At 55.0% G+C, this 25,278-nt stretch overlaps 1 protein-coding gene across 1 annotated transcript in view; it reads left to right on the top strand.

The window, feature by feature from the left end:
- Positions 1 to 25,278, top strand: part of TSPOAP1 (TSPO associated protein 1) — a 98,529-nt gene that overhangs the window by 10,833 nt on the left and 62,418 nt on the right. Inside the window, exons 2-4 of the mRNA XM_075905055.1 lie at positions 4,749 to 4,856; positions 11,718 to 11,846; positions 15,655 to 15,831. Coding sequence (XP_075761170.1) covers positions 4,749 to 4,856; positions 11,718 to 11,846; positions 15,655 to 15,831 — 414 coding nt within the window. The remainder of the gene's footprint in view (positions 1 to 4,748; positions 4,857 to 11,717; positions 11,847 to 15,654; positions 15,832 to 25,278) is intronic.

Raw genomic sequence — 25,278 nt, 5'->3', positions numbered from 1 at the left:
TTGCAATGCAGTTTTCTATGGTTTCCATGCAGCGGCCCCTGCCAGTAGTTTCTAGTTGAGTAAGATCTGGGGTTGGGGCTAGTCTGTTCACAGCCCAGGCAACTTGCTTGCTGCTGGTAGCAGCAGCATCCACTGAGCAAAGCAGGGCTGCTCCACACGGGGCCTGTTTGCTTGCGGCCCGCAGTGCGGTTTGGGTTTCCGCGTGTCACATTGCCGAATTGGAGGGAAGCAGCCAGATCGCTGCTGCACCCCTAGGTGGGGGTGCTGGCCCCAGAAATTGGTATAAAGGGAGCCATGTGGGGTATTGAATGGGAGCTTATTGTTTGTTAATCTTATGTACGCTATTTATGTGAGTGTATAATGTCTGTGTGTGTAGGTAGGAATCTGTAATCTGTGTGGAAGCTGAATATTTCTCTGAATGTGGTTAAGCATGGCTATGGACAGGCTGAGTAGCAAAGCCCTGTGGGACAATGGCTCTCAATAGGCTATGGACACACCCAAAGAATGGGATTTGTCACCTGAGGGCAGCCAGCAGGGAACATAGAGATTGGCCTCTGACCAGGTGACTTGCTGCATACAAGAAGAGGCCAGGAAGGAGGTATAAAGGGGCCATGCGGTCGATGCCATTTTGTTCTCAGCTCAGCACTTCATCCCAGAGGCAGCATTGCAGGGATTGAAGAGCCCGGAAGACCTGTGAACCCATCCTGATCGTAGGATGTGCAATAAGAACTTTTAAACCAGCAGCTGTAACATCTCTGCTAGAGCCTGCATCGAGAACTGGGAGATTCGGTGCATGTAACGTACTGTACTTTAATAACCTTACTCTCATGCTTTTCTTTCTTGTAATAATAAACCTTTAGATATAGATTCTAAAGGATTGGCCCAGCGTGATTTGTGGGTAAGGTCCAGAGGGTAAATTGACCAGGGATCTGTGGCTGGTTTCTTGGAACCGGACAGAACTTGTTCGGGGTAGGTGGGATTGGGTGCTAGGACCCCCCACCTGTGTATGAGGCCCGGGGCCATCTGGGGCACGGATATTGCTGGGGTGTCGGAGGGGTTTTCCTCGGGAGGCTTCAGGCAGGTTGCTGAAGCGCTCTGTGGGACTGGTTTGTGGCCTGTGTGGAAAGGTCACCAGTCGGGGGCTGTAAGTAGCCCCGGATTTGAGCAATTCGCCCTGAGCGGACGCCCTCAGCTGTGCCCAGACACGGCCCGGTCCGTCACACCGCGGGCCTGCTGGCGGGAGCCAAACCAAACAAGGAGCCGGTGTAATGGGCTTCTGTTGAGATGCGTTTTAGTAGTTAGCTTCCGGGGCTGTCGTTGCTCATTCAAAGTGCTGTCCGAGGTGGAAATGGGGTCGATGTTGCATTTTATTAGTCAGCAGAACTGACTTCAATGGGGCCTGTGTGCTGTGTCGTCTTGCCTTAAGCTTTGGATTCATGCCCGCCATTGGGAAAGAAGCTATTTGCATATATTTGCATGCACGTTTGCAAGTACTTGCAACCACGCTTAAGTTGCGGCCCTCGGCATGTGCTGGGAGTGGCTTTGTGCCCCCTCTGGGGCTTCCGAAGTGGAGTGGTCCTGGTGTGAAGCCTCAGGAGGCCTGCCCCCATTTGGGGGTGGGAAACGCGGTTCCACTGGGGTGTGTCCCCCGGGCTCGGTCCCAGGCTCGCCCTGCAGAGACGGGACGGCCCGGGGCCCGCAGCTCACCGCTTGCCATTGTTCTTTGGGTCAGTCGGTGAGCGGGGGATGCGGGGGGGCACGGTGTTCTCTGACCGTGGCAGCCGCCTTGGCAGTTTCTGGTCGCTGGCGATTTGCCCGACGGCTCAGATTGTTTCTTCTGGATTTGCTGGTCAGGGGTCCGGGTGGAGAGGAACGGCTCCGACGTCGGGGGACTGGAGCTGGTTGTGGAGAGACGACTGTCTCCTTGTTCAGACATTTAAGGCTCCCTATTTGTCTCCCCAGCCCCGCTGTAGGGGCACACTGACTCCTCCGCCCTTTACCTGGCCTCTGAGCCTGCCGAGCTGGTCCTGAGGCTGGCCGGGCCAGCGCAGAAGAGGTGGTCAGATGGCCTGGCTGCCCCTCGCCGGAGAGGGCTCCTGGGTCTGTAGCAGTGGGCAGAGCAGTCTGCCTCTGTCAGCTGCCCCGGGGCCTTTCAGTCTTTGCTGTGCCCACACAGCGGTGATGTGACGGCGAGTCGGGGTCCCCCGATCCTGCAGCCCCGTCGCAGCAAGAACAGGCTCCGCCAGCCAGAGAACAGGGGGGTTATTGCTCCTCCAGGACACAGCCCAGCACAGACGGGACGTGGCCCCAGGAGTCAGGGCCAGGGAGCCTCAGACCCTTGAGATGGGTCCCTGGGCCCCTAGACTCCCAGCCCCTCAGCCTGTCTCCTTCATGATTCCAGCCAGAAACTGACCCTCCCCCAACACTCACTTCCTTTGTTCCAGTAGCCTCCCCAGGAATTGAAACGCGGGGGGGGGGGGCGGGCGTCAGGGCCGATGAGGGGTGACACCGTGAGGGTGAAGGTGGGCTGTATGGCACCATAGTTCACAAAACTGGGGGGGCATTGGGGAAATTCGGGGGGGTATACACCCGCATGGGGGGGGTGTAGGGAAATCCCTGCTTTGTTCCATCCCTTTCCTTAACCGGTAGGACCGGTTCGGTCACTGCCATGGGGCCCTCAAGATGCCCCCCGCTGGGCAGTGTTACAGACAGAGGCCAGTAGGGGTCGCCCACAGCCCAAGCACAGCAACCAGCAAGGTACTGACACTACATCCCAGGCGCCCGCGGAGGAGGCTGCCGGGGGCGGTAGGAGGAAGACGAGCTCGTGGTGCTTTTTGCAGAAGCAGGAATGTGAACCCCAGTGCTGTGGCTGCATTTCAGGGCAGGTCTTACTGAGATTGCCCCTGCTGGGCAGAACTGGACGGCCCTGACTTCTGTGGCGCGAGTGACCCGGTCAGCCAGCGAGACAACGTGACAGGTGCAAGGTGCCAGGACTCGGCACAAGGGAGCTGAGTCTGGGTGGCACAAGCAGCTTCGCACTAAGAGAAAGCAGCATCAGCCACCCACAGCCACAGCTCCCAGCACTGGGAGCACTGAACCAACCCCCTCTGTTCCTGAAGGGAGACCTCCCCTTGTTAACCGGTGCCAGCAGTGAGCGTGGGAAGGCACCACGTGGCGATCTTGACAGCTGCACAGTGTGCAGGTTCATTTGCATCTCGTTTAGCGTCTTTGTTCTGTTTATTGTATTGTTTGAAACCTGACTCAACTTTGTGGGGTTGAGACGCGGTTACGACGTGTCGCTGCCACCTTTCCCTCTGCGGGCTGGGCTGCTTCGGCGCAGTGTGCAAGGGGCAGACGTGGCAATGCCAGCTGGCAGGACCTGCTCCTACAACCTGGAGCCCGTGGACAGAGAGCTGAGCCCACCTCGAGCACCGCTGAGCAATCTGGGACTCGGGGCGGCTGCAGGGCTCTTTCACCAGGAAGGAGCAAGGATGAAGAGGGGGAGATGTTGAGCTTTGTAGATTTCGAGCTCACACGCCACAAGCGGCTTCTTCAAACGGTGGTGGTGGTGTTTTTCTAAATTCTGTTGGAAACTCTGGGGACTTTGGGGATTGGGGCTGTCGTTAAGCTGTATTTTATGATCAATTTCTTGCGATAATGTTCGTTATATTTTTGCTCCCCTTTTAGATTGTACAGACCATGTTAATACTGGCATTTCCTAACTTTTGAGTGTTTGGCTTTTGACTGTAGTTAAACTGTATTTTATGACCCATTTCTCACTCTAATAGGTTTCTTATATTTTTACTCCTCTTTTTAGATTGCACAGACCATATTAATACTGGCATTTCCTAACTTTTAGCTGGGCAACATTTTGCAAATATTTCTTTAACTGAAATTCTTTTAATGCCTAAATCAGACATTTAATTTTTGGTCACGTTGGTCACAAAGTAACTGCGTCCCTGCTTTCGGGAGGAGTGGAAAAGGCCAGTGCTCCAGAATGGCTAAAGGAAGTTTTCATTTTGGGTCCTTGCATGGCTGTGCCAGCCCTTTGCAGAATGAACATGATGCGTTAATGTGTCGAGGGCTGGGCAGTGTTCCCCACAAGCTCCCACCTCTGCATCATCCCACCTCACCCCCCGGCAGCCTCCCCTCCCCTCCCCTCCTCTCCCCTCCCCTCGTCCGCTGCAGCCTCCCCTCCCCTCCCCTCCCCTCTCCCGCTGCAGTGTCCCGTCCCACCTGACCTCCCCCCAGCAGCCTCCCCTCCCCCCCGGCAGCCTCCCTTCCCCTCCCCTCCCCCGCTGCAGTGTCCCGTCCCCCTCCCCTCCCTCCCGGCAGCCTCCCCTCCCCCACTTCAGCCTGCTGTCCCATCCAACCTCCCCCCGGCAGCCTCCCATCCCATCCGACCTTCCCCTGGCAGCCTCCCCTCCCCTTCCCCCGCTGCAGCCTGTCCCCTCCCCTCCCCCGCTGCAGCCTCCCATCCCATCCGACCTCCCCCGCTGCAGCCTCCCATCCCCTCCCCTCCCCCCAGTAGCCTCCCATCCCATCCGACCTCCCCCCGGCAGCCTCCCCTCCCCTACACTCCCCTGCTGCAGCCTGTCCCCTCTCCTCCCCCCAGTAGCCTCCTGTCCCATCCGCCCTCCCCCTCTCCTTTCCTGCCCACACCTGGCTTGCTGGGTGGGATCCCTGCGGGCCAGTCTGGAGCTGGGCAGCGGGCTGTGATCTCAGCTGGTCTCTCCCTTTCCCTGCAGGGCTGCGCAGGTGACCAGGCCCTGGCCAAGCACAACGCCCTGCTCCTGAGGGCACTGCAGGAATTGCAGCGCTGCTGTGCCAGCCTGAAGGAGGAGAACGGCCTGCTGGTGAGCATGAGAAGGGGCCTTGGGTGGCGTCCCGCTCGGGCCTGGCAGCCTGCCTGTGGGCAGAGAGGGGCTGGGCTTGCACCTGGCTGGGAGCAAAATCTGGCAGCAGGGCCGGATTCTGACCCGAGGGCCGGCGCAGAGGGGGCTCTGTCTCGGAGCACACCGAGCAGGAGAGCGGGGCCTCGGCCGAGCGTGGCAGGGAGCCAGCGAAGGGACTGTCATGGGATCCACGTGGGACAGGGCGGGGGGCAGGTGCAAAGGAGCAGGGGCTGGCCTGGCGAGAGAAAGGGACACGTTACCCAGCACTCTCAGCTTCTCTTTTGCCACCTGTGGGCATCAGAGACACCCCGTCCAGGAGCAGGCTGAAGAGAATTCCTCCCTGGCTGAAAGGAAAATGCCTCAGGCAGAAGCAGGGCCTGGCTGCAAGAAGGAAACCTCATAAGGAAAATTGCTTCTGGGGGGATGGTGCGGACAAAGCTGTAGATGTGGCCGAAGGATCAACTCGTTAGTAACTGAAATCATTTGGAGCCCAGCGTGCAGGGTATGTCTGTACTGCCACCCCACTTCGAACGAGGGAGGCTGCTGGAGGCATTCGAACTTTTAATCCCGGGCTTCGTTTGCAATATCCTGCCAGGAGGTTTATCGGTAGTTTGAATTAGGAGCTTTAATTCGAACTACCTAGCCCGTGCCGCGTGTAGCCGCAGGCAGGTAGTTCAAACTATGGGCATTTAAAAATGGCGCCCACCTGGGAACATGCAAATGAAGCCCGGGAAATTCAAATCCCGGGCTTCATTTGCAAGTTCGAATGACTACATTAGCCACCCTAGTTTGAACGAGGGTGGCAGTGCAGACATACACTGAGAGACTAGCAGGTGTATTTGGGTATAAGCTGTCGGGGTAAAACACAAAGCAGCATTCTGCAGGGTTCTCTCTCTCTTTCAGTCTACATGGGATTTGAGAAGTAAATTCCCAGGCTGTTTGCTGCGTTGGATGTTGCTAGAAATAACGTTTAACGTCACTAAGCCTAACGAGTTCCCTAGGTTTAGTGTCGCTAAGCCTAACCAGTTCATAGAACCGTAGAGCTGGAAGAGACCTCAGAAGGTCATCAAGGCCAGCCCCCTGCCCAAGGCAGGACCAATCCCAACTAAATCAACCTAGCCAGGGCTTTGTCAAGCTGAGACTGAAACACCTCTAGGGATGGAGATTCCACCACCTCCTTAGGTAACCGATCCTAGTGCTTCACCACCCTCCTAGTGAAATAGTTTTTCCTAATATCCAACCTAGACCTGTCCCAGTGTAACTTGAGCCCATTGCTCCTTGTTCTGCCATCTGCCACCACTGAGAACAGCCTCTCGCCAGCCTCTTTGGAACCTCCCTTCAGGAAGTTGAAGGCTGCTATCAAATCCCCCCTCACTCTTCGCTTCTGCAGACTGAACAAACCCAAATCCCTCAGGGTACGTCTACACTAGCCACCCTAGTTTGAACTAGGGTGTCTTATGTCATTCGAACTTGCAAATGAAGCCTGGGATTAAAATATCCCGGGCTTTATTTGCATGTTCCCGGGCACCGCCATTTTTAAATGCCTGGTAGTTCGAACTCCGTGTCCGCGGCTACACGCGGCACGGGCTAGGTAGTTCAAACTAAAGCCCCTAATGCGGACTACCGTTACTCCTCCTGCAAGAATTGGGTTTGTTTAGTTTAGAAAAGAGAAGACTGAGGGGAGACATGGGAGCAGTTTTCAGGTATCTAAAAGGGTGTCACAAGGAGGAGGGAGAAAACTTGTTCATCTTGGCATCTGAGGATAGAACAAGAAGTAATGGGCTTAAACTGCAGCAAGGGAGGTTTAGGTTGGACATTAGGAAAAACTTCCTAACTGTCAGGGTGGTGAAACACTGGGATAAATTGCCCAGAGAGGTTGTGAAATCTCCATGTCTGGAGATATTTAAGAGCAGGTTAGATAAATGTCTATCAGGGATGGTCTAGACAGTGCTGGGTCCTGCCATGAGGGCAGGGGACTGGACTTGATAACCTCTCGAGGTCCCTTCCAGTCCTGGTATTCTGTGATTCTATGATTCTAAATAAAGGGGAATAATCACTTCTCTGGATCTGCTGGCAATGCCCCTCCTAATGGAACCTAATATGCCATTTGCCTTCTTGGCTACGAGGGCACCCTGTTGACTCATATCCAGCTTCTCATCCACTGTCACCCCCAGGTCCTTTTCTGCAGAACTGCAACTTAGCCAGTCGGTCCCCAGCCTGTACCAATGCTTGGGATTCTTCCCTCTTAAGGGCAGGACTCTGCACTTGTCCTTGTTGAACCTCATCAGATTTCTTTTGGCCCAATCCTCTAATCTGTCCAGGTCACTCTGAACCCAATCCCTGCCCTCCAGCGTATCTACCTCTCCCCCAGCTTAGTGTCATCCACAAACTTGCTGCGGGTGCAATCCATCCCCTCATCCAGCTCATTAATGAAAATGTTGAACAAAACCGGTCCTAGAACAGATCCTTGGGGCACTGCTAGAAACAGACCGCCATCCTCACATCGAGCCGTTGATCACTGCCAGGTGGGCCCGACAGTCTAGCCAGCTTTCTATCCATCTTACAGTCCATTTATCCAATCCACACTCCCTTAACTTGCTGGCAAGAATATTGAGGGAGACCGTATCAAAAGCCTTGCTGAAGTCAAGTTATATCACATCCACTGACTTCCCACATCCACAGAGCCAGTTACCTCATCATAGAAACTAATCAGATTGGTCAGACACGACTTGCCCTTCGTGACTCCATGCTGACTATTCCTGATCACTTTCCCCTCTTCTAAGTGCCTCAAAATGGATTCCTTGAGGATCCCCTCCAGGATTTTTCTGGGGACTGAGGTAAGACTTACTGGTCTGTAGTTCCCTGGATCGTCCTTCTTTCCTTTTTTAAAGCTGGGCACTACATTTGCCTTTTTCCAGTCATCCGGGATCTCTCCCGATCTCCATGGCTGTGTCTACATTGGCTCCTATTCCGTAATAGGGATGCTAATGTAGCACCTGGGAATAGGCAAATCCGCGGGGGATTTAAATATCCCCCGCGGCATTTGCATTTTCATGGCTGCTGCTTTTTTCTGGCTTGTAGATAAGCCGCAGAAAAGCGCCAGTCTGGACGTGATCCTCCGGAAAATAAGCTCTTTTCCGGAGGATCTCTTATCCCTACTTTCAAGCAGCTGGGAGGGAGCTGGCTCAGGCAAACTGGGGCCAGCTGAGTTCTCTGCTGTCTGTCTGAGGGCCTTTAAAAGCCTCAGCAGCTGGAGGCTGGATGGGAGAGTGAGAGAGTGAAAGGAAGGTGGTGGAGAGACAGAGAGGAAGAAACCGGAGAGAATAATTTTGACCAGCATTAGGTAAAGGCAGCTAGGGCGGGAGCCTGTGGGCCCCTGGCTGGGCTCCCTACCATTGAGACTCACTGCAAAATCCCCAAACTTGGGGGCTAAGGGGAGGAGGCCTACCCAGTGGTGGCTTGGGGAAGAGGGACCCTTGCCACATAAGCCAATTTGGTCGCCTACCACATTTGCTTTTCTTGCTGTGCATCGAGATGGTTTCTTCCTGTGCCTTTAATAAGGCTTCTTTAAAATACAGCCAGCTCTCCTGGACTCCTTTCCCCTTCATGTCAGCATCCCAGGGAATCCTGCCCATCAGTTCTCTGAGGGAGTCAAAGGCTGCTTTTCAGAAGTCCAGGGTGTGTATTTTGCTACTCTCCTTTCTTCCTTTGGTCAGGATCCTGAAATCTACCATCTCATGATCACTGCTTCCCAGGTTGTCACCCACCTCTACTTCCCCTACTAGTCCCTCCCTGTTTGTGAGCAGCAGGTCAAGTTGTGCACGGCCCCATGTCAGTTCCTTCAGCACTTGTACCAAGAAGTTATCCCCAACATTCTCCAAACACTTCCTGGATTGTCTGTGTACTGCCGTATTGGTCCCCCAACAGATGTCAGGGTGATTAAAGTCCCCCTTGAGAACCAGGGCCTGCGATCTGGAAGCTTCTCTCAGTTGTCTGAAGAAAGCCTCATCTCCCTCATCCACCTGATCTGGTGGCCTGTAGCAGGCACCAACCACAACATCACTGCTGTTGTTTGCTCCTTTAAACTTAACCCATGGACTCTCAACAGGCTTTTCTCCCTCTTTATACTGGAGCTCCGAGCAATCATAGTGCTCTGTTACGTACAGTGCAACTCCTCCTCCTTTTCTCCCCCGCCTGTTCTTCCTGAACAGCTTAGACCCTTCCATGACAGCGCTCCAGTCATGCGAGTCATCCCACCACGTCTCTGTTATTCCAATCGTCATAGTTCTTTGACTTGGCCAGGGCTTCTAATTCTTCCTGTTTGTTGTCCAGGCTTCTCGCATTGGTGTACAAACACCTCAGATAACCAGCTGATCACTCTACTTTCGCCATGCGAATCAGGGTTCCTCCTTTGTTGCTCCTTCCTCCTTGTGTTTCTTCCCAGTGTCCGACTTCCCCACTTACCTCAGGGCTTTGGTCACCGTCCCCCAACAAACCCAGTTTAAGCCCTCCTAAGTTCCCTAGGTTTGGCGTCGCTAGGCCTAACGAGTTCCCTAGGTTTGGCGTCGCTAGGCCTAACGAATTCCCTAGGTTTGGCGTCGCTAGGTCTAATGAGTTCCCTAGGTTTGGCGTTGCTAGGCCTAACGAGTTCCCTAGGTTTGGCGTCGCTAGGCCTAACGAATTCCCTAGGTTTGGTGTCGCTAAGCCTAATGAGTTCCCTAGGTTTGGCGTCGCTAGGCCTAACGAATTTCCTAGGTTTGGCGTCGCTAGGCCTAACGAGTTCCCTAGGTTTGGCGTCGCTAGGCCTAACGAATTCCCTAGGTTTGGTGTCGCTAGGCCTAACGAGTTCCCTAGGTTTGGCGTCGCTAGGCCTAACGAGTTCCCTAGGTTTAGACTCCATCACTCAAGCACACAGCACAGAAAGCTGCAGAGAGAGAAATCTGGAGTTGCCAGCAGCTGCTGAGTGTCATTTTCTTACTTTCTGTTGCGTAACACGTGCCCCTTATTTTGGACCCCCTGGCCGCAGCCCACAGTGGCGATGCAATAAGTCGGGTCCCTGGCTGACGCCGGCTTCCCAAGGGAACCCCGTTCTAGGCTTGTTTTCTCAAAAAACAGCCGTGCCCGTGAGTTCAATGGTGCTTCCTCCAACATCAAGTGCCCTCTAAAGGGCCTTAGCTTCTTTGGTAACTTCATTTAAATCAGGGATGTGTTTGGTGATTTCAATGCAACCCGCCCTGCTGCTCACGGCTTTCATCTTTGCTGCCCAGCAGGCATGTGCCCTCCCCTTCAAAGCTCTGGGCTCCCAACCCCAGGGTGGGGGAAGCTATGGGAGAACTCGGGGGAAGCACAGAAGCATAGGCAGGCTGCAGAGCCTGGGAGAGACTGCTGTACCAAGCAGAGCCCTCTCCTCCATAGCCCCCTCCCCCCCACACACATCAGCTGAAAAAGCAGTTGACAAACTACTCGGATGGCCCTGGAACAATAGGGTCGAGGAACCTGCATCGTGTGATGCTGTACCTGCCCCCCATGAGGCATGGCAACCCCTTCCCAGGTGCATCATGGGATAGCTCCCATGGTGCACTGACTCGGTGTGGAGGAAATAGCAGTTTGTGTGGATGTGCTTCACCGACACAAGCAGCCAGTGTGGACACACAGCAGCTGTTTCTTTAAAGCGGCATAACTTTTGCTGAGAAAACGTTGTGGCATGGACCCGGCTGTCCGGGAGCCTTGTTACTGTGCCCGCTGTCAGCAGTCAAACAGCACACGCTGTACCCGTCAGCGGCGAGGCCTGCAGAGAGTGGAAAGGTTTGCACTGAGCCGCGTGGCCCCGTACTAAACGTGCTCGTGTTCACTGAATCCTTTATGCTGCTTTCATGTGGGTTTTAAAAAGAGCTGAAGAAGGCACAAGCAGCCCAAATCGATGGTTTCAGGGACAATGACAACTAAGCCTGGGTTGTTTTTCCCTTAAAAATTCTGCCCAAAATCAGCCTCTTTACAATCTCCAACACAGATGTGGAATTAATCACGTTTCAGAATACTCGGGTTTTGCATCATTTTATCAGCTCACCCGCGTCCAGTCACCCCACCACGGTGTCGCCGCTGCTCCGCTTAGGAAAGTATTTCTCAGACCTGCTCTTGCGGGTCTTATTCTCGGCATTGACTCCGCTCTCCTCGCCCAATGGCTGCCAAGAACAGGGAATGAAAATGGCAGATCTGTGGGGGAGCATCCGGGGGGGGGGGGGGCTTTCAGGGCTCATCTTCCTTGGCTCTTTCAGCAGCCTATGAGTGATGTTGCCAGATGACAGGAGACAGGGAACAGTTGCAGCTTATTGCTGGGGACAGATAAATAATAACAAAAATGGGGTTTAGAGAGAAGAAAATGTGGGAGGAAAATAAAAGGAGATTCAATTTGAGAAAACAGAATTAACATAGGTGGAGAAAAATCCCTGGAAACCAGAGGGATGGGGAGGGTGTGGTGATGGATGGGACGGCATGGTGGGCCAGCAGTGGTCTCTCGAGAGTCGGAAGGAAAGGCGGATGAACATGAGAGATGTCCATGCTAATGCCAGCTCTGGCTCTCTGAGGCTATGGCTACACTGCTGGTTTTTTCCGCAAAAAAGAGATGCAAATCGTGCTCGCATTTGCATATCTCCTTCCCATGCTTTTTGCGGAAGAGGTTTTGCCGTTATTTGGGCCCGTGTAGACGGGGCCAAATGTCGGAAAACCCCTCTTTCGCGAGAGCCTGTAACCCTCGATTTACGAGGAAGAAGGGGAGTGGGTTACAGGAGCAGGGCTGAGCCTACCCTGCCCCTCCCTGCGCAGCGGAAGAGCTGTTTTCCTGCGACGGAGGAGAAGGTGAAGCACCTGAAGCGGAAGAACGCGGAGCTGGCCCTGATCGCAAAGCGTCTGGAGGAGAGAGCAAGAAAACTGCAGGAAGCAAACCTCAAAGTGGTGAGTGTTTCACCCAGTGCAGCGGCATGTGGCCTGCCCGGCCCTCCCCCAGTGCCACCTGGCTCCCCTGTGCCGTGGGAGGCCACAAACGGGAGCAGAGCTGGCAGGTTTGTGCCCAGGCAGACTTCTGGGGACCCCGCGGGAGCCGTGGGCTGTCACGGACCAGGCCAAGAATGGCAAAAGCCAGTGAAAGGCAGCAGATTGCGCCATTCTCTGCCCCAGCTGCCCTGGGTAACTCAGCTCTACCCGCCTGCCCAGGGACGCCCCGGGGGTTGGCTCTCTGGAGCCCCCAGCACCCTGGCGAGAAGCGCAGCATGGCCAGGGGCTGGGGGTGGCTGAGACCCCCTGGCTGGCGGGTGTGGGGGGCTGTCTGCAGGGAGCTTGCGCTGCTGGAGGGGTCAGACCAGCGGGGGGGGGGGGGGTGATGTCCTGGCAGGGCTAAGCGGGGAAGTGAGGCCATGGTGGAGGAAGGTCCCACGGCGGGCAGCGTTCCCGCATGTCCTGCCAGACCTGCCGGCCTACCCCATCGTTACTAGGAGACCGTGTCTCCAGGCTGGTACGGGGATCGTTTGAATCCCCCCACTTACAGTTGGGTCACCCCATCCCCCATGTACCTGGGACTGGAAAGGGCCGAGAGACGGCTGCGAACATGCTGGGGGGGGGGGGGAGTTTCACAGAGCTGGGCTGCGGACAGGAGCTGCTGACCTCCGAGAAGCACCGCGTGTCGTGGGCGACTGGCTTCCCTGCTGGGCTGGTTGTAGCTCGGCGTCGGGTGTGCTCAGGGAGCGTGGGGACTGCGTGCGTGCACCGCTGCTGAGGCGGGGGCGTTCTTCCCAGGACAGGTAGTGCGGAGTTAGCATTTGGTTGCTAGCGGGGATTCCTTGGATGCCCAGATACGCTGCAGCACACTGGGCCTGCCGGGTGATGCCCGATCCCTCAGCACAGAGAGCCTGCAGCTGGCTGATTTGTGTATCTAGAGGGAGCTAGAAACAGTGCTTCCCCAGGGATTGAAACGAGGGGGGTGTTTGAATTTACAGAAGGTGTCAGCCAATAAGGGTGCGGCTGAGGGCGAAGGTGATAAATGCAAAGTAGGAAAACAGAATCCCAGCTACACGTACAAAATGTCGGGTCTAAATTAGCTGGTACCACTCGAGCCACTGTGGAGAGTTCTCTGAAAAATTCCACTCAGTGCAGCGGCAGGCAAAAGAGCTCCTGGGATGTTAGGAACCATTAGGAAAGGGATGGATGAGACACCGAATCATAAAGCCGCCATATAAATCCATGGTACATGCTCCCATCAGACATATTGTTGACTGTCAGGTCACCCCATCCCGCAAAATATGCTGGAATTGGGAAAGGTGTGGCGAAGGGCCACTGGAACAATTAGGGGAATGAAACAGAAGGGGGGATTAAGACGACTGGGATATTTTGGTTTGGAAAAGAGACAACTAAGAGTGGATACGATCATAGAATCCCAGGGCTGGAAGAGACCTCAGGAGTCACTGAGTCCTGCCCCCTGCTCTAGGCAGGACCAACCCAACTCAATCATCCCAGCCAGGGCTTTGTCAAGCCGGGATTTAAAAATCTCTAGGGATGGAGATTCCACCCCCTCCCCAGGGAACCCAGCCCCGCGCTTCACCTCCCTCCTAGGGAAATAGTTTTTCCTAATATCTAACCTAGACCTTCCCCACTGCAACTTGAGCCCATTGCTCCTTGTTCTGCCATCTGCCCCCACTGAGAACAGCCTCTCGCCAGCCTCCTTGGAACCTCCCTTCAGGGAGTTGCAGGCTGCTCTCAAATACCCCCTCACTCTTCAGACTAAACAGACCCAGATCCCTCAGCCTCCCTTTCTCGGTCATGTGCTCTGTGACGGCGCGTCGGGATTTTCCCATCTCCTGCACCCCCGAATTGGCATGAACAGACTTCACCAGCCAGTAGAATGGAGCTTGTTTATTGTTCCTCCAGCACAGCGCAGCACAGATGTAATCTGGTTACAGGAACTGGGGCTAAGAGGCCTCAGCGCCCCCCTTGAGATAGGGGAGTCCCAGCCCCCCCCCCCAGCTCCTTCTTCCCTGCCTTCCAGCCAGGAACTAACTTCCCCTCTTCCAGCCCTGCCCACAGCCAGGGCAGCATTCACCTCCCTTTGTTTCTCCCCATGGGGGGCCGCAGGTCAGACAGGTTTTTGAGTCACCTTTGCATAATAAGGTTTTCCCTGCTGGGTCTTGCTCCAGACAGCAGAGGTCACCACAGCCCAGCAAGTACCCCCACTACGTCACATGCTCCAGCCCCCAAATCATTTTGGTCACCCTCTGCTGGACCCTCTCCAATGCGCCCACATCCTTTGTAGTGGGGGGCCCAGAACTGGACACAATACTCCAGATGTGGCCTCACCAGAGCCGAATAAAGGGGAATAATCACTTCTCTGGATCTGCTGGCAATGCTCCTCCTAATGCCCCCAATATGCCATTAGCCTTCTTGGCTACAAGGGCCCCCTGTTGACTCATCTCCAGCTTCTCATCCACTGTAACCCCCAGGTCCTTTTCTGCAGAACTGCTACTTAGCCAGTCGGTCCCCAGCCTGTACCAATGCTTGGCATTCTTCCCTCTTAAGGGCAGGACTCTGCACTTGTCCTTGTTGAACCTCATCAGATTTCTTTTGGCCCAATCCTCTAATCTGTCCAGGTCACTCTGGACCCTGTCCCTGCCCCCCAGCGTATCTACCTCTCCCCCCAGCTTAGTATCATCCGCAGACTTGCTGAGGGTGCAATCCATCCCCTCATTCAGGTCATTAATAAAGATGTTGAACAAAACTGGTCCTAGGACCGATCCTTGGGGCACTCTGCTAGAAACCGACGGCCAACCTGACACCGAGCCGTTCATCACGGCCCATTGGGCCTGACAGTCTAGCCAGCTTTCTATCCACCTTACTGTCCATTTATTTAACCCATATTTACAATCTCAATTGGGCTGAAGAAAGAGAATAAGGAAATGTTATTTAATCCTTCACATAACACAGGAACTAGGGGTCACCCAAAGACATTAAGAAGCAGCAGGTTTTAACAAACCAAAGGGAAGTATTTCTGCCTCAATCTGTGGAACTCCTTGCCCAGGGATGCTCCCCAGCCAGGTTGTGTGTGTGCCTCTCCCTTCTTCCCAGCACACGTCTGCTGCTGATCTCTGCTGGGGAATGCAACATGTACTGTGAGTGTCTCTAGCCTCTGTCAGAGGCTGGGAATGGGCGACAGGGGAGGGATTGCTTGATGATTCCCTGTTCTGTTCACTCCATCTGGAGCACCCTGCACTGGCCCCTGTGGGCAGACAGGACCCTCGGCCGCATGGACCTTTGGTCTGACCCAGCCTGGCCATTTCCATATTTATTATAATTATATGAATTATAAACATACAAAGATTTCGTACAGAAGCTCCCAACATGCTGCCCTCTCAAGACAGCAGTGAGGGGCGATGATAAACTTGGAAACACCTTGGCCTACTAGGACCCGTGCGTTACCTACGTTTCCGTTCCCAGGCACAGTTCTAGCACTCGGGAGCCAAGTCACTAAAACACCGGCCAGCACAGAACCGCTCCTTTACCGGGCCCCTCCCTCCCACTCCGCCGCCCCCCATGTGCTGGTGGCGTCCTTGGCCAGGGGAGACTCAGAGGTGCTTCCACATGAGTTCACCTCCAGGTGTGTGTGGGGAGGGGGGGAGAAAGGCACCTTGCCTGTCCCACCAGCTGCTCCCTGCTTGTTTTGCTCTGATGTGACTGCCCTGGCTGTGGTGTCACCCTTGCTGCTCTCTCCTTGGGGCAGGTAAACGCGCCGGCGGCTGGGAAGGGTTCCGGCTGGGAGCTGTGTAGAAAAGCATGTGCCCGCCAGCGAGCCAAGGACCTGACGGAACAGGCCAGTGCCCTGCTAGCCAAAGATAAGCAGATCGAAGCGTTGCAGCAGGAGTGTCGGGAGCTACACGCGAAGGTCACAGCTGGGAAGGTGAGTGTCACCGGCACCAACGGGCCAAAGCTTGTAAGTAATGTGACTGAGCAATAACTTCCTGGTACAAGTGCTGAAGGAACCGACCGGGGCCATGCGCAGCCTGACCTGCTGCTCACAAACAGGGAGGAACTAATAGGGGAAGTAGAGATGGGTGGCAGCCTGGGCATCAGTGATCATGAGATGGTCGATTTCAGGGTCCTGACCAAAGGAAGAAAGGAGAGTAGCAAAATACACACCCTGGACTTCAGAAAAGCAGACTGACTCCCTCAGAGAACTGATGGGCAGGATTCCCTGGGATGCTAACATGAAGGGGAAAGGAGTCCAGGAGAGCTGGCAGTATTTTAAAGAAGCCTTATTGAAGGCACAGAAAGAAACCATCCCGTTGCCAGCAAGAAAAGCAAATATGATAGGAGACCAGATTGGCTTACTAGGGAAATCCTTGGTGAGCTTAAACACTTGACAAGAAGCAGAAACTTGTACAGATAACTAGGAAGGGGCATAAATGTCTAGCTCAAAAATGCAGGGGAGTTCTCAGGCAGGCGAAAGCGCAATTGGAATTGCAGCTGGCAAGGGATGTAAAGGGCAACAAGAAAGGTTTCTACTGGCATGTTAGCAATACGAGGGTGATCAGAGAGGGGGTGGGACCCTACTGGATGAGGGAGGTAACCTAGGGTATGTCTAGACTGCATCCCTCTGTCGGCAGAGGGATGCAGATTAGGCAGGTCGACATTGCAAATGAGGCAGGGATTTAAATAGCCCATGCCTAATTTGCATAAAAATGGCTGCCGTGTTTTGCCGACTCAGCACTTTGTTGGAGGGGGATCTGTCGAGAAAGAAAGCCTTTTTCGAGAGATCCTGTAAACCTCCTTGCAGGAGGCATAAGGGATCTGTCGAAAAAGGCTTTCTTTCTTGACAGATCTCCCTCTAGACTGCTGCTTTTTGCCAACAAAGTGCTGAGTCAGCAAAACGCGGCAGCCATTTTAATGCAAATTAGGCGCAGGATATTTAAAACCCTGCCTCATTTGCAATGTCGACCTGCCTAACGTGCATTCTTCTGCCAACAGAGGGATGCAGTCTAGTCATACTTCTAGTGACAGACGATGTGGGAAAACTGAAGTACTCAATGCTTTCTTTACCTCCGTCTTCATAGACAAGGTCAGCGCCCAGACTAATGCACTAGGCAGTGCAGTATGGGAAGTAGGTGAACAGCCCTTGGTGGGGAAAGAACAGGTTAGGAACTATTTATAAAAACTAAACATACACAAATCCATGGGCCTGGATTTAATGCATCCGAGGGTACTGAGGGAGTTGGCAAATGTCATTGTGGAGTCTTTGGCCATTATCTTTGAAAAGTCATGGAGATCGGGAGAGATCCCGGATGACTGGAAAAAGGCAAATGTAGTGCCCAGCTTTAAAAAAGGGAAGGACAATCCAGGGAACTATAGCCCAATCAGCCTTACCTCAGTCCCTGGAAAAATCCTGGAGGGGATCCTCAAGGAATCCATTCTGAAGCACTTGGAAGAGGAGAAAGTGATCAGGAATAGTCAGCATGGAGTCATGAAGGGCAAGTCGTGCCTGACCAATCTGATCAGTTTCTACGATGAGGTAACTGGCTCTGTGGACGTGGGAAAGTCAGAGGATGTGAGATACCTTGACTTTAGCAAGGCTTTTGATACGGTCTCCCTCAATATTTTTGTCAGCAAGTTAAGGGAGTGTGGATTGGATAGATGGACTGTAAAATGGATAGAAAGCTGGCTAGACTGTCGGGCCCAACGGGTAGTGATCAACGGCTTGACATCAGGTTGGCCGTCGGTTTCTAGCAGAGTGCCCCAAGGATCTGTTCTAGGATCGGTTTTGTTCAACATCTTTATTAATGACCTGGATGAGGGATGGATTGCACCCTCAGCAAGTTTGCGGATGACACTAAGCTAGGGGGAGAGGTAGATACACTGGAAGGCAGGGTGTGACGTAGTGGGGGGTACCTTGCTGGTTGTTATGCTGTGCAGTGGGTTGTGAGTGACCTCCACTGGCTGCTGTCTGCAGCACGGCCCAGCAGGGCAGGGGATGAGTCATTATGTAAGGGGGCTTCGAACCTGTCTGACCAGTTATCTCCCAGGGAGCGGAACAATGGGAAGAAGGGGAGTGGAGCCCTGGCTGGGGGCAGGGCTGGAAGTGACGGAGTTAGGTTTCTGGCTGGGATCATGGAAGAAGCAGCCTAGGCAACGGGCTGGGATTTAGGGGCCCAGGCTCCCCCATCTCAAGGGGGGCTGAGGCATCCTAGGCCTGCCCTGGAACCAGATGACATCTGTGCTGTGCTGTATCCTGCAGAAGCAATAAACTCCCTCTATACTACTGGATGGGGGAGTCTGTCCATGCCACTATGGGGGTGCAGGAGACGGGAAAACCCCAATGTGCCGTCACACGGATAGGGTCCAGAGTGACCTAGACAGATTAGAGGATTGGGCCAAAAGAAATCTGATGAGGTTCAACAAGGACAGGTGCAGAGTCCTGCCCTTGGGAGGGAAGAATCCCAAGCATTGGTACAGGCTGGGGACCGACTGGCTAAGTAGCAGTTCAGCAGAAAAGGCCCTGGGGGTTACAGTGGATGAGAAGCTGGAGATGAGTCAGCAGTGTGTCCTTGTAGCCAAGAGGGCTAATGGCATATTAGGGTGCATTAGGAGGAGCATTGCCAGCAGATCTATAGAAGTAATTATTCCCCTTTATTTGGCTCTGGTGAGGCCACATTTGGAGTATTGCATCCAGTTCTGGGCCCCCCACTGTAGAACAGATGTGGACGCATTGGAGAGGGTCCAGCGGAGGGCGACCAAAGTGATGAGGGGGCTGGAGCATATGACTTATGAGGTGAGGCTGAGGGATTTGGCTTTGTTCAGAAGAGAAGAGTGAGGGGGGATTTGATAGCAGCCTTCAACTCCCTGAAGGGAGGTTCCAAAGAGGATGGAGAGAGGCTGTTCTCAGTAGTGACAACAGGTGGCAGAACAAGGAGCAATGGGCTCAAGTTGTGGTGGGAGAGGTCCAGATTGGATATTAGGAAAAACTGTTTCCCGAGGAGGGTGGTGAAGCACTGGGCTGGGTTCCCTAGGGAAGTAGTGGAGTCTCCATCCTTAGAGGTGTTTCAGTCTCGGCTTGACAAAGCCCTGGCCGGGTTGATTTAGTTGGGATTGGTCCTGCCTAGGGCAAGGGGCTGGACTTGACCTTCCGAGGTCTCTTCCAGCTCTATGAGTCTATGAACAGAAAATGAGGCTCCAGTAGTTGGCATGAGACAGGTTAAGCCCACCTGACATCTGAAACCAGGTGGTCCGTCTGAGACAATGTTCCCACTAATCTTTTCCATCCACATGTGGACTGTTTCCATCCATGTGCGGAATAATTTGTATGTGCACCATGGCTTGTGCAAATGTGCACCACCTGGAGAAACACAAACCTAGCTGTTGGTGCTGTGCTAATCAGCTGGGTGGCAGTGAAACATCTCCTGAGTGGCTGCCCCAGAGCCCACGGGACAAGGGGACTCTGGGTATGTCTACCCTACAGCCGTTTTTCTGGCAAGACCTGTGTTGCGTCCACACTGCAATCACGTTCTTCCGCAAGGAAATGGAAAGAGCAGGGGTTTCCAGCACTGGCAACCCTCGTCCTACGGGGGAGAAGCCTTTTCCCGAAAGCTTTCAGAACACGGCACGTGTGGATGGGGAGGAGGGGTTTCGAAAGAAGAGGCTCTAGGGAAAAACACAGGTGCCCTGGTGGACACTCCGTGAGCAGCACCTCACCACACGGCTCTCCCTGCCACAGGCCTTGCCAGCCATGGCCGAACGTCAAGCCCCCCATGGCCCCTGTGGCCCTTGCAGGGAACAGCACCAGGGGTCCCAGGACCCACCCAGGGGAACCAAGAGGAGCACACCCGCCTGGTCCGGAGCGGAGACCCTGCCCCTCCCCGAGCTGTGGGCGAGGACACTTGCAGGATCTGCACTCCAAGTGGTGAAATGCTGACACCTTCGAGCGTGCGGCTGAGTCCCTGGGGGGTGCCCGCCCGCCCCAGACCTTGGAACAGGGTCTCTGTCAGGGATACGTCCGGGCCAGAGAGCGCAGCTCGCTCTGAGGGGCAGCGCCCCACACCTGCGCCTATTACCAGGAGCTGCACCAGCTCCATTTTCGTGGACTCCGGCCACCAGAGCGCCATTGGCACCCTGCTGGAGGTCGTGGCAGAGGAGGAGCTGGAGGACCAGGGCCAGCCGGAGGAGGAGGAGGAGGAGACTGTGACTGTCTCTGGAGCCGGCGCCAGTCAGCCGGGATGTCTCCCAGGCCTCGTTGGACACTGGGGAGGGATCTTCAGGTGAGCGGTCACACTCGGGGCAGGGGAGGTGGCCACATGGGCTGGGGGCGAGTGTCGTTCGGGCTGCTCGGGCCGGACATCGTGCTGCGGTCTGTGCAGGTGCAACCACGTGCAGCGTGAGTGTGCGGCACGTGGACACAGCAGGCAGCCCCTGAGCACGGGTGGGATCCTGCTGCCAGGCCCAGGGGAGGCCACACACGCCCTGCCATGGCTGGAAGCAGGCTAGCCACAAGGGCGCAGGCACGACCCCCGACACCCTGCAGAGTGCCGCACGCGGGCATGCCTGCACGTGTGATACACCGCAGGTGTGTGTGCGGACACCAGGCAGGGCCAGGCTGCTCCTGGCTCCTCTGCCGCCCATGGGGGGGGATCCCACCATGGCTGGATGCTTCCCCTGCCTGCTTGTCCATGGGCCGGGTGGGGAGGGGAGAAGCAGGCAGCACAGTCCCCTGGGCACCTCAGGGCCCCTGTGAGGTGGGGCTGGCTGTGCAGGCCACACGTGGCCTTGTTTCCGGGACATCCCCCTCCTCTGGCCCCAGGACTGTTGGTGGCTGCTCGCAGAGGAGGGCCCGGGGCTGACTCACCACCTCTCCCTTGTGTGTTCCCCACAGCCGGACCAGCCAGGACCGAGGGCCAAGCCAGCCGCCCAGCCCCGGAGGACTCGGAGGTGCGCCAGGGCCCAGGAAGACCCTATGCACCAGCATGTCAGTGTCCTGCGCACCGGGCAGCAGACCCTGGCGCAGAAGGTCCGTGAGGATGCTGAGGGGCGGAACCGCGCATGGGACCAGCTCATGAAGCGGTGCAGTAACATGCGTGCTGTCAAGTCAGTCAGAATGGCACACCGGCCTGCTGCCGCTGCTCCCCCCCGCTATGCCCATGCCCCCTCTGCCTGCCCCCCCGCTATGCCTCTGCTCCCCCCCCAGTAATGCCCATGCCCCTGCCACCCCTGACCCTGCTCTAGCCCTCTCTCCTGCTCCGCCCCTTGTGTTCCCTGGACCCACCCAACCCCAACTCCAGCGAGGTCCCCGCACCGAGGTGGCACATCTAGCCAGGCTATGGGCCCCCTTCCCCTTCACACCTTTTCTTTACTGTAATATAAACACAGCCTTCGTTGTGTGGAAACAGCACAGGCGTTTTTACTGGGAGGTCAGGGAAGGGGTGTAGGGAGGGGCGGTGGTGGGGAAGGGATAGGACAGCAAGCCAGAGGCCGTGTTGGGAGAACTTCTCCCTCGTGGCCTCCCAGATGCACACCCGGGCGTGATGGGCCTGGCGGATGGAAGCTGTCCATGGCTGCTGGAAGGCTTGCCCATTGCTGCCGGCGTCTGCCCCGCACCCCAGGAGAAGGCCTCCCCCTTCCTCTCCACAATGCTGTGGCGGACACAACATGCCATGACCACCTCGGGGATGTTGTGCTCCTCCATGTCCAGGCAGGTCAGCCGGCACCTGAACTTCCCCTTCAGGTGCCCAAAGGCACACTCCATTTGGATTCAGGCTCGGCTGAGGTGGGCATTCAATTGGTTCCTGCTGGGGTCCAGGCGGCTGGTGTATGGCTTCATTAGCCACGACATCGGAGGGTAAGCTGCGTCCCCTACGATGCACAGTGGCATCTGCACGTCCCCAACAGCAAGTTCATGGCAGGGGAAGAATGTGCCATGGGATAAGAGGGAAGGTCCTTTCTTGGACTGAGAACTGGTTAAAAGACAGGAAACAAAGGGTAGGAATAAATGGTAAATTTTCAGAATGGAGAGGGGTAACTAGTGGTGTCCCCCAAGGGTCAGTCCTAGGACCAATCCTATTCAACTTATTCATAAATGATCTGGAGAAAGGGGTAAGCACTGAGGTGGTAAAGCTTGTGGATGATATCAAACTGTTTAGGATAGTCAAGACAGAAGCAGACTGTGAGGGTATGTCTACACTACCCCGCTAGTTCGAACTAGGAGGGTAGTGTAGACATACCCTGAGGGACTCCAAGAAGATCTCACCAAACTGAGTGACTGGGCAACAAAATGGCAAATGAAATTTAATGTGGATAAGTGTAAAGTAATGCACATCGGGAAAAATAACCCCAACTATACGTACAGTATGATGGGGGCTAATTTGGCTACAACAAATCAGGAAAGAGATCTTGGAGTTATCGTGGACAGTTCTCTGAACACTTCCACGCAGTGTGCAGCGGCGGTCAGAAAGGCTAATAGGATGCTAGGAATTATTAGGAAAGGGATAGAAAATAAGACCCAGAATATCTTCCTGCCCCTGTATAAAACTATGGTACGCCCACATCTTGAATACTGTGTACAGATATGGTCTCCTCACCTCAAAAAAGATATTTTGGCCTTAGAAAGGGTTCAGAAAAGGGCAACTAAAATGATTAGGGGTTTGGAACAGGTCCCATATGAGGAGAGGTTAAAGCGACTGGGACTTTTCAGTTTAGAAAAGAGGAGACTGAGGGGGGATAGGATAGAGGTCTATAAAATCATGAGTGGTGTGGAGAGGGCAGATAAAGAAAAGTTATTTATTAGTTCCCTAAATAGAAGAACTAGAGGACACCAAATGAAATTAATGGGTAGCAGGTTTAAAACTAATAAAAGAAAGTTCTTCTTCACACAGCGTGTAGTCAACCTGTGGAACTCCTTGCCAGAGGAGGCTATGAAGGCTAGGACTATAATAGAGTTTAAAGAGAAGCTAGATAATTTCACGGAGGTTAGGTCCATAAAAGGCTATTAGCCAGGGGATAAAATGGTGTCCTTGGCCTCTTGTCTGTCAGAGACTGGAGAAGGATGGCAGAAGATAAATCTCTTGATCATTGTCTTTGGTCCATCCTCTCCGGGGTACTTGGTGCTGGCCACTGTCGGCAGACAGGCTACTGGGCTAGATGGACCTTTGGTCTGACCCAGTACGGCCGTTCTTATGTTCTTATGTTCTCCAGCTTCCCATACAAGCTGGAGTTTCTGAAGACACGGGCATCATGTGCTCTGCCTGACCAGCCATCAAAAATGTCCGTGAACTGTCCGTGGTGGTCGACCAGGGGCTGCAGCACCATCGAGACGCAGCCCTTGCAACTGATGTCTGGGCTGCTTGATGCTCCGGCGTGCGGATCAGTAGGTGGGTCCCATCAATCGCTCCACCGCAGCTTGGGATCCCCAGGTAGCAAATCTGACCACGGTCAGGTCCAGGTCTCCCGGGCGGATGACCCTGCGCAGCAGGAGGGAGTTGATGGCCCTCCCCACCTGCAGAAGACGACAAACACACTCACAAAACAGAGAATGAGAGGGAGTGCCTGAGCCTTTGGGAGGTGTCTATCCCCTTTCTAGCCCCCCAAAACACCCCAGGAGCTACCCCTCATGAGGCCAGCCCCCCAGCAGCAGGGCTGTGCAAGGGCGGGATGGCACTACCTCCCCGAGGTCGGGGCTTTTCCCCACCCTGACTCCACCCCCCACAGGCCCCAACCCCCCTTTTCCTGGGCTCCCCCTGCCTCGCAGAGACTGCAGCCTGAGCTCCTTACCTCCATGAGGAGGGCCCTGACGGTGGACTTCCCCTCGCAAACCTGGCTGCCCACCGACCGGTAGCTGTCGGGGGTGGTGAGCTTGCAGAGGGCGATAGTGACCCGCTTTCCAGAGGGATGGCGGCCGCAGGTGGGTGTCGCGCCTCTGGAGGGCAGGGATGAGCCAGGCACATATTTATTTATTCATGAATTTAAAATATTTTTACCCTGCCTCTCTATTTAAAATATTCGAGGCAGCTTGCAATTTTTTTTAACACAATACAAATATATATATATATAAACATTTAAAATACGAGACCCCTGAGGGACATAAAACCTGCTAAAAACGTCTTGAGCGGAGGGACACACACGTACAGACTCAAACACCAATACAAGCAGGAGTAAAAAGGGCGGCGTTAGCCTGACGCTGGGGCAAGGCTCACGTTGGCGCCAGGCGAATACCCCGAAGAAGAGAATTCCACAGCCTGGGAACCAAAGCTGAGAAGGCCCCTGCTCCGCAGAGATGTTAATCTTACCTCCAGAAGAGGGGGAACGCTGAGCGGAGCCCCCCCAGCTGACCTCAATCCCCGGGCGGGTTCATGTGGGAGAAGAGCGTCCTTCAGGGACCCCGGCCCCAGCCTGTTTAGGGCTTTACCGACCATAACCAAGACCTTAAATTGTGCCCGGAAAGATACCGGAAGCCAGTTCAGCTGCCGGAGCACTGGCATAATATGCTCAGTATAACTAGTGTTGGTTAAAACTCGAGCAGCCGCCTTCCGGACCAGTTGAAGTCTCCGAAGGCTCTTTAGAGGCAGCCCCACGAGGCGCATGACGGTAATCCCGTCGGGCTGTGACAAGAGCATGGATCACTGTGGATCTCAAACGTTAAAAAAGGGTCCAGGAGGACTCCCAAGCTGTGTATTTCAGGGGGAGAAAACCCCCGTCTAGAACAGGTACCACGCCCCATTCCCAGACAGGTGGCCTCCTGATCCACAGGACCTGTCTTATCTGGATTCAACTTCAGCTTATTTGACTTCATCCAGCCCATCACTGCCTCCGGACATCGGTTTAGGTCAGTCACCGCCACACCCTGTTCTGATGCCACAGGGAAATAGTCGGGGAAGCTCCCGCATGCGAAGTTTTTGGAGCCACTGCTGGTCGTCCCACCGCTCCAGGACCAGCTGGTCCCACTGCGGGCTGCGGTTGCCAGAGTGTAGCTCCTGCGCCAGAAGGAGCTCAGGGTCCAGCTCAGTCAGGCCCAGGAAGGCAGCTGGCACTAAGTGGCACGTAGCCGTGTGGGGCCATCGCACGCCCGGGGCAGCTCCGCGCCATGGCACAAAGGAAAAAGCTGAGGTGTCCACAAAAGCAGGGCAACCACAGCAGGCACGGCTGGCGCTTTGCTGTCCCTGGAGGAGGCAGCAAGCCCGCGGCAGCAGCAGAGGAACGGCTGTCCGGGGGTCCCTTTCAGCGCGTCTCCGCAGGGCTCCGGCACCAGCCCTCGGAAGCAACTGGAGACCTCAAGCCCTGGCTGAAGTGGTCCCGGGTGGCCTTTTATGCGCGAGAGCGTCCCATCCGTCTGGCCGCTCTCTTGCGCCAACGTGCGGCGCTTCCCCAGCGC

This window comes from Pelodiscus sinensis, chromosome 21 (genome assembly GCF_049634645.1).
Source record: "Pelodiscus sinensis isolate JC-2024 chromosome 21, ASM4963464v1, whole genome shotgun sequence".
NCBI classification, from domain to species: Eukaryota; Metazoa; Chordata; order Testudines; family Trionychidae; genus Pelodiscus; species Pelodiscus sinensis.
The sequence above is the reverse complement of the archived record's forward strand: the minus strand, read 5'-3'. Positions and strand labels throughout refer to the sequence as shown.